The sequence below is a fragment of the Apodemus sylvaticus genome, chromosome 19 (assembly GCF_947179515.1).
Source record: "Apodemus sylvaticus chromosome 19, mApoSyl1.1, whole genome shotgun sequence".
NCBI classification, from domain to species: domain Eukaryota; kingdom Metazoa; phylum Chordata; class Mammalia; order Rodentia; family Muridae; genus Apodemus; species Apodemus sylvaticus.
In genome coordinates this window covers 17,074,630-17,089,790 of record NC_067490.1, presented here as the reverse complement: position 1 = coordinate 17,089,790, position 15,161 = coordinate 17,074,630, and the positions used below count along the sequence as shown (strand labels likewise).

At 38.9% G+C, this 15,161-nt stretch overlaps 1 protein-coding gene across 1 annotated transcript in view; it reads right to left on the bottom strand.

The window, feature by feature from the left end:
• Positions 1 to 15,161, bottom strand: part of Phyhipl (phytanoyl-CoA 2-hydroxylase interacting protein like) — a 39,400-nt gene that overhangs the window by 4,663 nt on the left and 19,576 nt on the right. Inside the window, exons 2-4 of the mRNA XM_052164162.1 lie at positions 6,735 to 6,931; positions 4,895 to 5,069; positions 966 to 1,083 (exon numbers count right to left, since the gene is read on the bottom strand). Coding sequence (XP_052020122.1) covers positions 966 to 1,083; positions 4,895 to 5,069; positions 6,735 to 6,931 — 490 coding nt within the window. The remainder of the gene's footprint in view (positions 1 to 965; positions 1,084 to 4,894; positions 5,070 to 6,734; positions 6,932 to 15,161) is intronic.

Sequence of the window (15,161 nt, the reverse complement as noted above, 5' to 3'; positions counted from 1 at the left end):
CAAATATGAGGCACAACAAAGTGCTTTGTTTTGTTTGGATATAACACATCCCCTGAGGCTCGTGCGTTTGAAAGCTTGGTCTCCAGCTGGTGGCTGTTTGAATAAGGGTGAGACCCTTGGCCTGTGGTACCTTGCTGGGGGAAGGAGTCCTTGGGGTGGGCCCTTAGGGTTTAGCCTAGCAAGTCAGGCCACAGTCTCCCAAGCTGTCTGGTGCCCTCAGCCTCACTGAGCTGCCTGCTATCATCGGGTCTTCCTGGACAGACTCTGTCTGCCCCAAAAGTAGTAGCAAGGCAAAAAATGGTTCCTCCCACAGGCTGCTTCTCATGACCTCAGTGGTAAAAAATGACCGAGGTCTATGTCTTCTACAACATATATGCCAAACACACTTCTTCCACTATGATTCCTTGAATTTCTACAGCTCGGAGCTCATTTGGAAACATGACTTTGATTTAAGAGAAATGAGAAAAGTATGCAAAAATTTTAAAAAAGAAAACCATCAAAATTTCCTGATTCTTTTCATACATAGTTATGCCAACTCAAAACTCCTTTCTAACTCTGAAGGGATTAGGGTTCTAATATATTTTGATTGTTTTTGTCTTGAGGGTCCCTTGTCAGCACCCTCAACTGAGCTAGAATTACAGTGACCCTGCTGCCTCATCCTCTCAAAAGCTTGAACCACGCCATGCAGACTAAGGTTTCAAAACAAAGCAGATTATGTGGATCCAGTGTGTGCCATTTTCAAAGCCTTCGTCTCCCGGGGCTGGAGAGATGGCTCAGCAGATTAGAGCACTTGCTGCGATTCCACAGAAGCCCAGTTTGGATTCCCAGCTCACGTGTTGACTCACGCCCATCTGTAACTCCAGTTCCAGGCGACCCAACACCCTCTATGGCGTCTGCAAGAATGTGCTTGTACAGACATATATGGAATCAAGATACCTACACACATAGATACTGGTGATTCTTACCTAACATAGTCAAAATACTCTTTGTGCTGGTTCCGATAGAAAACGGAGAACTTAAGCATGCGTCCTGCAATCACGTCAGCCTTCTCCAGCAGCTGTGTTAGATGAACTTTGGAGTAATCTGAAAATTTTAAAAGTGTTATATTAAACAATATAGTACTGGAAGTGTCAGCCACATACTTGATGAATTAGGAATTATTAAACTACATCTTTAGGGAATTCAACTTTGTAAAATAGAAACTTATAAAAAAAATCCATCTTCTTTCTTTGGTTTGTTTCTATTTCTACAGAAATATTTTTGTTATGGTTCATGTTTTTTTTTCTTAAAGTATTTGTGTGCTTTTTTAATTTTTATTTCTATTTTTAATTTTTTTTTTACTCTTTCACATTTTAAAGACCCTGAAGCAACAGTGTTCATCAGGGTTTCCTCAGCTAGCAGCACTCCTTAGCACTGGTACCCAATCATACGACAGAATGAGTCAAGGCCCCTCCAGCTCTGAAGGACTGCATAGCTAGACACCAGAGCTCGTAACTGCCTGAGGTTGAGGAGATCAGCACAGCCATTTTACTGGTGCAGAAGTTGCAACTGGCCAAAGTGCAAGATTCCCACAGCTGTCAACCACAAGACTAGGCCTCTGGACCCTACTTGATGGTCTCCAGCTGCAGTACAGCCTCAGCGAGCTTAGATAGTTTTGATTAGCCTTTGGTTTTTAAAATTGAGAATTGTTGTCAAACTTCTACATCCAAAAAAAAAAAAAAATAAGGAAAGCATTTGATCTGTATGGATTAGTCAAAGGCCAACCTGGTTAAACTGATTCATGAAACTTTATTTTAGAGCACGCATGTACCCAACAAATGCACAATTAGATAGCCAGGCTAAAAGACAACACTTATATGATTCTCTTTGAAGAACTCATAGTCTAAGGGAAGAGAAATATAAACAAGAACAACTTTTTTTTATAATGATGTTGGATTGTTAGAGACTTGAAATGGGGCTGGAGAGATGGCTCAGAGGTTAAAAGCACTGCCTGCTCTTCCAGAAGTCCTGAGTTCAATTCCCAGCAACCACATGGTGGCTCACAACCATCTGTAATGGGATCTGATGCCCTCTTCTGGGATGTCTGAAGACAGCGATGTACTCACATTAAATAAATAAATAATAAATAAAGAAATAGTAGAGATTTGAAATGGATTAGCCCATGAGAGCATAGTCTATTTCCAATACTCTGTATAGTGCCTAAGTCACAGTATCAAAGACAATTATTCAAACAGCTTTCTCGAAATTCAGACCCAAGGGATTGATAAAACTTAAATGAAGTGGTCCTTAGTTGGTTGATAAGCCTGAGCAGCAAGTTCCCCTTCACTTTTAACTATGAAAATAAGAAAAGTAATGTATAGAGAAATCATGTAGAGCAGTTAAAGCCGGCAGTCACCATTTACCTCCTAACTCCCCACAGAGTTATGAGATGTGGGAAAAGTGAGAAAGTAATACAGAGATCACTCTGGAAAGATGGTTTTCCTTCTATTTATTTCCAGAAGTAAAAATAATGCACCATATGACAGCTTCCGAATCAGTGTGTGTGTGTGTGTGTGTGTGTGTGTCTGTCTGTGTCTGTGTTAGAACTGCCAAGCATTTTCTTTAAGATAAAGAAGTCATAGTATCTCAGATCTTCCTTTAATATAAAACAGGTTCTGGCTGATAAATTATATAGCTCCCTTGAGTCAAAAAATACCAGGATACTATTTGTATATTTACCCAGAAAAAAATGAATAGTCTAGGTGGGGTTCCATTTACCAGCATGCTTGAGACCAGACATGTTTCAGATTTTGAAAATGGAGAGTTGGGAATATTTGCAAATACTTTGATAATTTTACAATCTCATTCCAAAAATCAAAATTGCTCCAAAGTTCAAAATATTCTAGGCACTTTTATCAGAGCTCCAAAACTTTCTAATTTCACGGGCTGAAGAGATGGTAGAGTAGTTAAGAACACTTGCTCCTCTTTCAGAGAAACCGGTTCAATTCCCAGCACCCGACTGGTGCTCCCGTCCAGTTACAGGGGACTCGATAACATTTTCTGCCTCCACCCTCACCGCCCAACACCAAGTATACACACTGAAGCTCAAATATCTATTCAGGCATATTTATAAGTTTCAGACTTCAGAGCATTCCAATTTAATTTCTGGGCTGTGGATATACAACCAATAATATAATATGCAAAGACAGTGTGTGTGTATGTCTGACTTAAATTAAACTTCCCTTGTTGCGTGCTATAAAAATAAATAAAAAGAGATTCAGGAAAGGAGTAAAGGTGAGGTAGATTCCAGAGAGGAAAAGTAATTCCAACCTGGTACAGCAAACACAGGAAAGCTGTCTCCAGGGGAGAGCCCTTCTGCTTCCTGTTAATTCAATGCAGACATCTTTAGCTATTTCATTGCTGATTAGTGAACTATCATAATTATGCTCAATCTATCCTAAAATATCTATTTACATTTTAACATCTCTGGTATTGTCTAATCAGCTTTTAATTGGCATTTTTTTCTTAATGACACATTAAAACGGTGGATCTCATAATCCACAAAATAAAGAGAAATATAAAAAAGATGGCACTTGCAAGAATTTTTTTTTACCTTGTTCTCAAACACTGAAACCTTTAGCAGTCAAAGGTGTTAAAAATTCTTATCAGCTTCTTCAAGGAGTAAACAGAGGCATTAAGATGAAACCAAAGTGAGACAGGATTTCAGCCATAGAACATGCCCTTAGAGTTTTATACTGGGTTTGATACAATAGATATCAGGATAAGTAGTGGGCACTTGTGAGTAGGCAGCTAAAAGAACGCAGGTGTGAGGCCTCAGGAGAAAGGGTTAGGGGCTCATCTGAACATTCCCACAGATGAGGAAGTTGCTAAGCAACCAGGAAACAGACCAGCTTATTTTCTATTTTCTAGATTTTTTTTTTCTACAAGCTCTTTCACGTTCAAACACCCCCTCTCTCTATTTTTTTTTCCTGAGTATATCCGGTTACATGTATGTGCCCACTGTGGAGGTCAGAGGTCACCTCAAGTGCCACCCACCTTATTTTTGAGACAGGGTCTTTCAGTGACCTAGTGTTTTCCTAGAGGCTAGGCTGCTTGGCTACCAAGCCCCTGGGAACTGCCTGTCCTTGCCCTTCCAGAGCTGGGGTTAAACGCATAGGGCAGCACTGGCTTTTTAAAATGGCTTCTGGGATCCAAGTCAGGTGTCAAGGCAAATGGTTTAGTAACTGAGCTATCTCCCAGCCTTCTCTGCCTTAAAATATATATAGGGAAAAGTCACTCAGGTAAAGAGGAAGCAGCAAAGTCCCATCCAGATCTACATAAGGACCCAGTGACACAGGGCTCAAGGACACCAGTAAAAATGTCCTATGACTGGGTAAACATGAGCAGGGGGAAGGGCAGTCAGCATCCTACCAGAGGACAGGCTCTCCTGGGCAGGTTTCTTCTGACCATATGACTACTTAGGAAGTTTAATGAAGCAAAGGTATGCAAACAAGACAAGAGTCTGGGGAGAGCTTTTGCAAGCCCTTCTGGCACTTAAGGTGAAAACAGCAGAAACAGGTTTGGTGGGTCGTTACAGAAGTTGTCTGCAACCTAAATGCTGTTTCTGGTTTGCTCCTGTCAATATCTATGACAACGAACACCCTCTCTACAGTATGAGGCTGCAAGAATGTTGAGTTGATTCAGAAATTACATCAGGTTTTATCTGTAGAACTTTCACGTTGAAGAGAGGATCTCAGTTCCTTCCAACCAATATGAACTTTTTTGTACCTATCAGGCAAGGTAGCCAACAGCACCACTTCTCCAATGCAATACTCACTCACCTTGTAGGTACAGAGTCCATGCTGATGACTGCCCTGCCAAGAACATTAATTGATACAATCCACAGCCCCCTTACCTGCTGTACAGAATTCTATAATCTCACTCCATTCAGACACGACATAATCCCCATCAACTTGTTTGGAGGCAGTCTGCACCGCTACTGTATACTCAGTCCTCGGGCTCAAAAACCAGTGTCCACGAACAGTCATTGGCAAGGGAACAGCTTTGGCCACCAATTTTGTTGGAACATCCTGGGAATTAAAAAGGAGGAAGGAAAGAGGTGGGAACAAATAAAGGGAGAAACAAGTAGGGCAGGGAGAGATAGAGATGGAAGGAATTAAAGCAGGACTTTCATCAACTACAAACAACAGGGAGGAACCTCAACTCCTGGTTCAGAGCAGGGCTCCTGTTTAAGAACAGCCAACAATTATCATATTTAAACTTTATTCTCTGTATGCAGAAATTAGGCCAGGAAGACCAAGAGACAGGCTTAGCATCCTACAGTTCAAAAACAGAAAAGACTTGTATTCCAGGTGTCATTATTTATAACATAGTTTTCCTCTGTGCCTACTATCCTCCTCAAAGCAGATTTCAAAAAAAGATATAAAAGAACCAGATTTATTGATTTAATATCTATTAAGTGAAAATATATTTGCTTGATTTTTATGGGCTTGATAATTTTACTAGAGAGGTTCATTACTAAATATTTTATATGTAAAGGAGAGAATGCTTTCAAAGTAAATATTAAAAGAGACAAATCAATTTCACATAAAGATTAGGGAACTTTCCTGCAAGTATTGTGTCTATGTGTCTGGGAAAAGGTTAGGTCTTTCTCAAGCAACGATTAATAAGTCAACCTGCAGGCTGAACACACACTACATTTCCAAAGTTACGGAATGGATGAAGTAGAGTCAAGCCTTCAAGTCTTTGTCCTTTGATGGTAAACATATCCAAGATGCTTCAGGAAGGCAAATGCCAGCAAAGAGCATACCCAGGATGAGAACTGAAAATTTTGATAATGACTGACGCTCGTGTTCTTTCTTTCACATCTGTCTGCAGTATGTAAACTCACTTATATTGAGTTTGTGTAAGCGTCCATATAATAAAAGGCAACGATTTGGGGAAACTAAGATGCATAGAATTTTCCCAGGTTAAAATTGAGTAGCACTATCTTTCCTGAAGACTGGCTTTTTGTCTCTTCTCATCATCAGTAAAAGCAATGAAGCAGAGGAGAAACACTGGGGCCAGGTAATGGTTCTTGCTAACTGCACATCTGGAGGAAGAGCTTCACGTCTCACAAAGGACGAATGACAGCAGAGACAGCAGGGAAATTTATCACTCATGAAGCTTAGTAAATAAAACAATTTTTTGACTCTTTAGGGCATATTTTCAGGCCTAAAGTATTTAAACAATTCCACACAAGTTTCTAAGCCAATCAGTTTGACTCAGGGAAGGATGTATGGGCTTCAGTAGAAAACTATAGAGAGTTTAAGGTACATTCTTCTCCTGCTTCTATGGAAGGATCTTTCACAGCTTGGCAACAATCTAGCTATTTTTCTCTACACAGAATAACTGAATTGTGAGTTGGGGACAGCCTTCCTTTCTGCTACAAACTCCACTGCCCTCTCTAAGCCAGTTTCAACTTCATTTGCATAGCTTTTAATATAAATGACTCAGAATGGATTATCTCTTGAACTATCCTTATAGCACAGGATCAATTTCCTCTAAGGAGTTTACTGTTTTTATCTCTGCATATAGCCATGATTTACCCTTTTACGTGGCATTTCATTTTCCTCAAGAATTCATTATGTGGATAATGTTTTAAATCACACAGAATTCTGGTTTTTCTTCATGGAAATTATTCTTTCTTTTAAAATGTCTTCCAGATGAAATGGCTTAAGTCTGCCCGGGTTTACCTTGTGTTTAAACTTGTTGGAGTTCTTGTTCTCTTTCTTGTTGAGGTCAATGAAGTAGTGTGTGATGCGGTCCTTCGACTTGGAGTCCATATCCCATGAGATCTTGAAGGAGTCACATGTGATGTTATTTATTTTGATGTTATGTGGGACAGGTAGCTCTTCCATCTCTGCTATGCCACTGTCTTGTGATTTGTTACCTGCCAGAAAATAATGCATAGAAAATTAGTTGCTGATGAATGGATTTTCCCAATTTTCAAAAATCTTTAATGGTATGTGTGTGTGTGTGTGTGTGTGTATACACACACACACACATATATACCAAATATATATATTTCTGAACTCAATTATCTAATACTAAATCTAAGATTCTGTTTTGCTCATAGAGTCATTCAAATGCTAATAAAAGATATTTATGAAGCCATATCACCAGTTTAAGAAGAAACAGATGGTTTCAATCCTATGATCGCTATATTTCCATTTCCCAATTTCTGATTTATAGAAACACATTGCTGATCCATCTTGCCTATAAAACATCAGCTGCCTGGTTAGGTTCTCTCTGAAAAGACTCAAAGGACCATTTTTCCTATTTGGCCAGTCAACGCTGATCCTAAGTAACAAGGTGTTTAGACCCAGATGGTGATAAAGAAGCGGTCCAGTCAAAGGAAGATGCTTCTGTAACGTGAGAGGTAGCACTGGGCGGTGACAGAGACTTGCTCCTCCTATTTCCATTTGGGAACATCATATAGAACAACAGTGCACAAAGGCATTACTATGTTCAACTAACACTAATGTCTACTCGTTTACTCTGCCAAGGGTGTCTGTGGTAATCATTTCTCTATGATGCCTTGATGAATTCAATTTTGAGAGCTGAAGTAATAAACAAGACTAAAGACAAAAGCTGCGTGCCATGCTGACTGAACTCATTAAAACTGTGAAGAATCATCTCTACACGTTCACTGGAGAAATCATTACCACCTTCCTAACAGCACAACAGAATAGCTCAAGGACCAAAAGAGAAAACAGGTGTATCTGCCATTTCAGCTTTGGCAATTTATCTTATGCAGCTAAATGTGATGAATAATTGATACATATCTCATGAAAAACATTTTTTGTTGTTAAAATGTGAGAAAAACCGAATTAAAACGTGGAGATGTGTGATTAAATGCTATTTTTCCCCTAAGGACATTACAAAGCTTTTATTATGTCAAAAATCTGTAGTTTAAAGCTATTCCTCTGAGCCCCAGTTCTAGAATGACCAACTGCCTTTGTGCAGCTGTCTTACTTGCTTAGGATACGTTAAGAATTAGGCTAACTTTCTTCCTCCTCATACATCACGGAGCATCATGGAGCACTTTCTGAGATTCTGAGCTAAGTGACAGAAAAAGATTTTGCCTGGAAAAACAGACAGAACGAGAGTGGGCAAACACCCCCATCATGCAGTAACCACCCAATCACTCCCAGTTCTGTCAAGTGTGCATCCACAGTCAGCTTTCCCTCCTCAGTAAGACAGGCCTTTGAGAGTAATTCTGGGGGCTGGAGTGATGGTCCCTTCATTAAGTGTGCACACCACTCTTGCAGAGAACCCAGCATGCACTTCTGCACTTCACAACCATCTATATTCCAATTCCAGGGGATTTGCTCCCAGCCTCTGTGAGCACCAAGCATGCGTGCAAGCAATACATTATATGCACACAAAAAATAGTAAGTCTAGCCATAATATTTTAATGTTAGACGATTCTAACATGCATAGGGCTACTGTGCTAATTAGAAATACTGAACACTGAGCAAATACATGGTTTCATACATTTTATCGATCCAAACATGAATCCTACTTTAAAAAATCACAAGCAGTTCCTAACAACAGCATTTATTGACGTGCAGGATAAAAACATTGGCAGATTATGCCTAGGAATATTTACATATGACTTACTTGCTGAGCTTAAAGTGCCTTATATATTTGTACACGGATGCCCAAATTAAGCACAGACCATTTATTTAATATAAGAGGGAACCCACTCATATTATCATCCCATCCTTAGCTACACCCATGCCCCACTCCCTCAGTACTAGACAGTCACTACTCTGCCTTGTGTCTTTGCAGATGATCTCTTCTGCACAACACGGTCCTCCATTATCACCTTCTTTCAAGCAACATAATACTTCCCAGGTTCATCTATATTACTTTATATTTACTTTATTTTCCCTGCTGCATGGGGCTCTGTGGTATAGATGGACCCCCTTTCATTTATGTCTCGAGCAGCCAATGGTAAAAAAGCTGCTTCACCTTTGTACCTTTCACAGATGCTGATGCTATGCACAGTTGTGTATGAGTCTTGGTGTGCACACACATTGGATTCTCTTGTGTGTATCCCCAGAGGTGGGAGGGATTAGAAGATCAGATACTAACCCTCACTTATTAAGGAACCAGAAGACTAGTTTACCAAAGAAGCTACACCACTTTACAGCTTCTCCAGCAGTGCATGTGGACTCTTACCACAGCCTTTCCAGCCTGTCATTTTTCCTACAGTTAGCCTTTGCATCTTGGTGGAGTTAGACTACATACGGTATGTATACCTTTGGAACGGTACAACAACAAAGGGCCGTCTTAAACCAGAAAGACGCTCTAGCAGCCTTGACCTGCTGGCCCCTTGCTTTTATACTTTATCCTCTCACACTATGAGCACTACATTCCTACAAAATACCCAGCTTCAGGAACTGTGTTAGAGCAGCAGGAGTGGATTAAGACAATCTGTTGCTACCATTGTTCATTTCCTTACTCAACTTGCCTTCCATGCAGCCAGCAGAAGGCTCTGCACTTCTTTCAAAAGGGCATGCATCCAACTAACTACTTAATCAAGTGTTTTCTTATGTTCTTCTATCAACAAGCTATTCCTAGCCCATGTTCTACGTTTCTGTGGAAGAACTGACATCAATCACTTCTCAGAGCGCTATGGTTCAGAGATTCACAGACAAAGAATAAAACCTAAGTTGTCGTTGTGATTAGCTCTGTTAAATGTGCCTGTTTCTAGGGCCTCTGAATAGCTAGGAGAGCCAGAAACCCATGCATGTGACCAATAATATCTACATTCATGTATTAACACATGACAGCATCAGTGTGTATACTCATACGCCAGCCAGTTCTAATCCAAAAGCACACAGCAACACTCCTCCTTAGAACCTCTATCATAATCTCAACAGCCAGAAAATGGTTTTACTTATTCATAATGTGTTTATTTGTTCAACATACAAGGAACTTCTGAACTGCAGTTCATCTCATTAAAGGAAGCAAATGTACTGCTACTTCAACACTGGTAATAGTTTTATCTTTAGTCAAAGCTAAATAGTCAAAAATAGTACTTTGCAGATCTGAACCAAGCTAACTCAAAATAGTTTCCCAATAAACAATGCTAATAAAATCATGTACATGCTTAAGTGTGGCGCTACATTAAATCAGTATGTCGTGCTAAGGAGCAGTGCTGACCTTGTACTTCAGCTTTTCTGGATGCTTTGATATTTAAAACTGCACTAACAATCAAGTATATTTCCTTAAAAAAATATTAAACATAGTTTTTCTTTGCTTTTTGTTGAAGACACAATATAGTTTCAAAGAACAATACTCAGGGAAAGTCCTACTTCTATGCTCCTGTTTAAAGCTAGCCCCTGGGGACAGCTGGTATCATATTTGAAATGAACTGTTCAAACCTGCTCATGGAGACCAGAAATACTGCATGGAAAATTCTACTAATAATTGACAGGAAGAAGGCAAGGGATAAGTAACACACAGGAAAGATCCAGATATCAAGGCAACTCAACTTTCAGATCTTTCTATTCCCTTCCTATTCCCAAGTACTTTCTCCTCTCATAGTAGAAATGGGCTACGTCCCATAACATTGCAGATTTACTTAAAATAAGACTAGGTCTGTCTTGATAAAGTATTTAATAAATAAGGACTCATTACTAACATTTTGCTGGTGAATACTAGTGTATTTAAAAGTAAGTCTATTTAATTAAATGACATGTTTGCAATGGGATTTAGTCAGTCCATGTCTTTCTGTCTGTCTGTCTCTTTCTCTGTTTCTCTCTGTCCCTCTCTCTCTCTTCCTGACATCCCTGGTGAGGAGAGCATCTGTCCATGCTGCAGGTCCACCCCATTAGGCATTAACCAATCACATTATCAATCTGTGTTCTGCAGTTATTTGTTTAGTTTTTAACAAAACTAAGCAAATGTGCTGCACATATTTTATTTTCCTAATACAGCATTTATCTAACCAATGGTCTTTAAAGTATTTGAAGTATGCAAGGATGTTTCAAGTTTTAAAAGTGCCTTGAAATTTAAGTGGCTATTTGCCCCATCAACAACTTGGACATTTGTTTTCATTTTTAATTAGCATTTTTTACTGGTTTTAGAAAAATGGGCTCTGAATATTGTATTAATGAGGCTTAGTTTTTCTCTTTTCAATTTTTGCCTTTATCTTTACTTTCCCTTCTGACCTACTATTTTTGTAATCTAACAGCCTGGTCTCAGGATGAACACTGAATTCATATTTGCTTCTGCTGTCTCACTCTTGCGTTCTTTAACTATTTACAGATGATTTTTCCTTGACCAGTACTTTAAGCATACCCTGTATGTTCTGATCAATGGTCTTTTCCTGTATTTTCAGAGACATTCTATAATTTTTTTTCTTCCTCTTACACCCATGCATGACTAACAGAAGTTGCTGTTTTCCCCCAAAGGTGAGAGCATATCTTTCAATCTTAATTTCTGGTTCTTTTGACTGCATATGACTGCATGTGTTGTGTGCGATGCCTTAGTTGGCACCGTCTATTTCTATGAGTGTTGCTCGAGGGCTCATTCTCTGCTAGGGAGGCATGGAAGTGCGAGGCTGGATACAGACAAGTTGGCTGGCGGTTCTGAATTCTAAGTCACACTGTTGGTACACTTCCTTACTTGTATGCACTACATATATCCTGTACCAAAAGTGCCATCTTAAATCCTTTATTGGTATCAGGCTATTCTCTAATGGCAGCATCCCTGAACCACCGTCCATCAGGAGCTGCTGCTTTTAAAAGTGGATGTTTGGGTTATTTGCTTTAGGAGGCCCTGTATGATTCTCTATTAGTCATGAGTTATGTCATAACATTTAACATTGTCCTTTGTCCTTCTAGCTTGAAGTAGTATCGAACTGACAGGAATGCAACACCTACTTTCCTATTTCTTATCTTTCTGTGCATTTTTCTGCTATATATCTTTAGACTTCTAAATGACTATTTTAAGGATCTCTCTACCACATTCTCAGAGCTGAAAGTGAGTTGTAAGTTCCTAGGTGAACTGAGCATGCTCTGCACTGTGGGACTCACAGTTATCTTACTTCTCCACAAATCTGTCACAGACTGTGTGTGTGTTGTTTTGCATCTACCTGCCGTTTGTGTTACACCTTTGCTTGTTTTCTTTAAATTTCTTTTAATATTTAGGGAATGTTATTTTTTTTTACTCATGGTTATCCCTGTGTTTGTTCTCAAAATACACTTAATTTCTTTTTTTCCTAGGCCATTTGTTAAGTCTTCCCACTAATCATCAAGGAGCTTGATTTGCATTCTTCATTTCCTATTTTCAGTTATATAATGCCTACCTTGTCAGAATATACATACATACTACATACACACTACATACACACACCTATCTATCTATCTATCTATCTATCTATCTATCTATCTATCTATCTCTTCTTTTGAATTCTTCTTTTACCTTAAAGAAAAATAAGCGGGCAGCAGCCAAAGAGGACATGTCGTTCTGTAAGGGACATGCATGAGTTCTAGCACTGTGGGGGAAAGCAGCTGAGAAGCAGGACCGGGCGGAGGTTAAGGGGGCACATGCTCAGACCTCACAAACAAGGCAAAGGACAATGTGGCCTTCAAATTTGCATTTTCAGTTGGATATTTGTTGTGATACTTCTAATCAGTCATTACAGATTACATAGTTCCATTATGCTAATGTCTAAGCTGTTTTCCTGTGCCAAACGCTGAATCTCACTTGTAGAAGGGCACAACTATTAACTACAGATTGGTTAAATGGCAAGATGGTTAAATGCGTGCCTATAGGTCAGGCAGTCTTAGAGATGTGACCTTGAGCAAGTATCTTCCAATCCTCTAGGCTGTTTCTTCATTGGCCAGCCAGAATAGAAAGAGGTAACAACCCACATATGAAAAACTAAGTTCTTGGCCTGAATTAGACAATCAAGGTTAGCTCACACTCACATAAAAGCAAATGATTAATACTACTCTCCTTCTAATTAATATATAACTGTTAACACATGGTAAACTGCCAATACCTTTAGTAGTCGTTAATGATTTATTTTTTGGAAGTTCTTTTTGTTGACATTTGTTAGTGTTCATATATATCTAAGTACGTTTTTAGTAAATCCATGTTAAAAGAGACTTCTGTTTTTAGTTTTGATGTAATATCTATGCATGAATTAAAACTTAGTTCCATGTATCTCTCTCAAACACACTTCACCCTTTGTTCTCTGCTACGGGAATCCCACATCTCAGAGCGCGGTCTTTAAGGTTCGCTTTCAGCTCAGAGTTTGTGTTGCTGCTTGCTAACACACAAGAAGGAAGGCTTGAGCCTTATTTGCATATATGTCACATTTTATTGTTCTTTTCTATACACCTAACATTCAAGCCATTCTTCAAAAAAGCAGTTTTCTTTCCATCTAGGCTTCCAAAGCCTCTAATTAACTGTACTTCTAACAATAGTTTTATACCCAAATAAGTAATATGTTTTTGAGGAGCATGCATACAGTAGTTATGATTCAAACAACATTTAATCCCCATTTTAATTCTCAAAACCATAAATCATAAACCCTAGCACTGGGTCATAGTCACCATTCCTGCTGGGTTAGGATTCACAGTGGAGGACATGGAAAGCCAGTGGTCACAGTCTTAGTAAACAGTTCAACAGGGAATACCGTGACACCTGAATTTCAGTAAAATCTTTTTTCTCCTTCCTGTGATGGTAACCTATGGGGTCAAAGTAGGAGAGCATGACTCTCTTCAAACTCAGATGCCCTAGAACCAGCACTGGAAAGAAGTTGAGTGTATTTAGTATGTTCTGCTCCTTGGTTTTAGGATGTCAAGCTTTTATGACCCACTGTCCCTGCAAACCCTGTTAACCCTGCAGGGCCGACTATCCTTCATATACAACACTGGATTTTCCAGTCCATAGGAGTATCATAAATTTCTGGTTTCAAGAAAACATGAAATAGTACAAAATTATTACTTCATATTCCTATTCACAAACTCATTACTAATAGCAGTATCTGCTGTCAGAGTCTAAGTTACATTATCTAATGAGTTTTAAAACAGATTTGGATCAATGTCCCTAAAGTCAAACTGAGGAACAGTAAACATGCAACAAGCAAAAATGCATGTGCATGTACCCACTCACATATATATGAAATCATATATATATATATATATATATATATATATATATAAAGACTTCTCTACCACCTCCCTTGAAGTGAGATAACTAAAAATATATGTATAGATGGGCCAAAGGAATAAAATGTTTGTAACCTTTCCTTATAAAAGCAAAACCACAAATGACAGAAGATCATATTGTTAAGTATATTTTTAAGATGATGTGATCTCCTTTCAACTGGTGTCATAGCTCAAAAGTATTAAAAACCATTCCAGTGTGTACAACTGGAAAGCCTCTGACAGATGCTAACATGAAACAGGAACAGTTTTTCTAAAGTTCAGCAGATATTTGTTATAAAACAGATCATTTGATATGATTATAAAAAAACCAGCTGGTGATTCTAGCTAAGGCTCTCCCACTATGTAGGCAAACTAAGGTGCCAATAAGGCCCCAGTTAACCACTATAGATAATAGTAAATATAGCATCATATAGCGTCAGACCAGAACTTAAGTGATAGAAAATCTTATAAGCACTTACACTAGCAAGACATATTTCTAAATCCTTAACATATATTATCTTTTCTTTTTTTAAATATGTGTGTGTGTGTGTGTGTGTGTGTGTGTGTGTGTAAGCATATAACACGTGATCATGTGCCTATCGAGGCCAGAAGAGGGCATTAAATCTCCTAGAATTGTTTTATGTGTAGTCATGAGCTACCTTTTGTGGGTGTTGAGAAAAGAACCAGGTCCTTGGTAAGAACAGCAAGGGCTCCTAACTAATAAGCCATCTATCCAGCTGTGTTTTCAATTCTTAGGGAAGTTTATGACAAGTATCAGTATCATCTCGATCCTAACAAATGAGGGGACAGGGTACATCCAAAGATGTCTCATAATGTGCTCAATGCCTAACAACTGGTATAAAAGCCATGATTTCAAACCAACTGCTGGAGCATTTCAAGTGTGGGCTTATAACCATCAAACCACCTCCAGCTGTCTGCCTTACC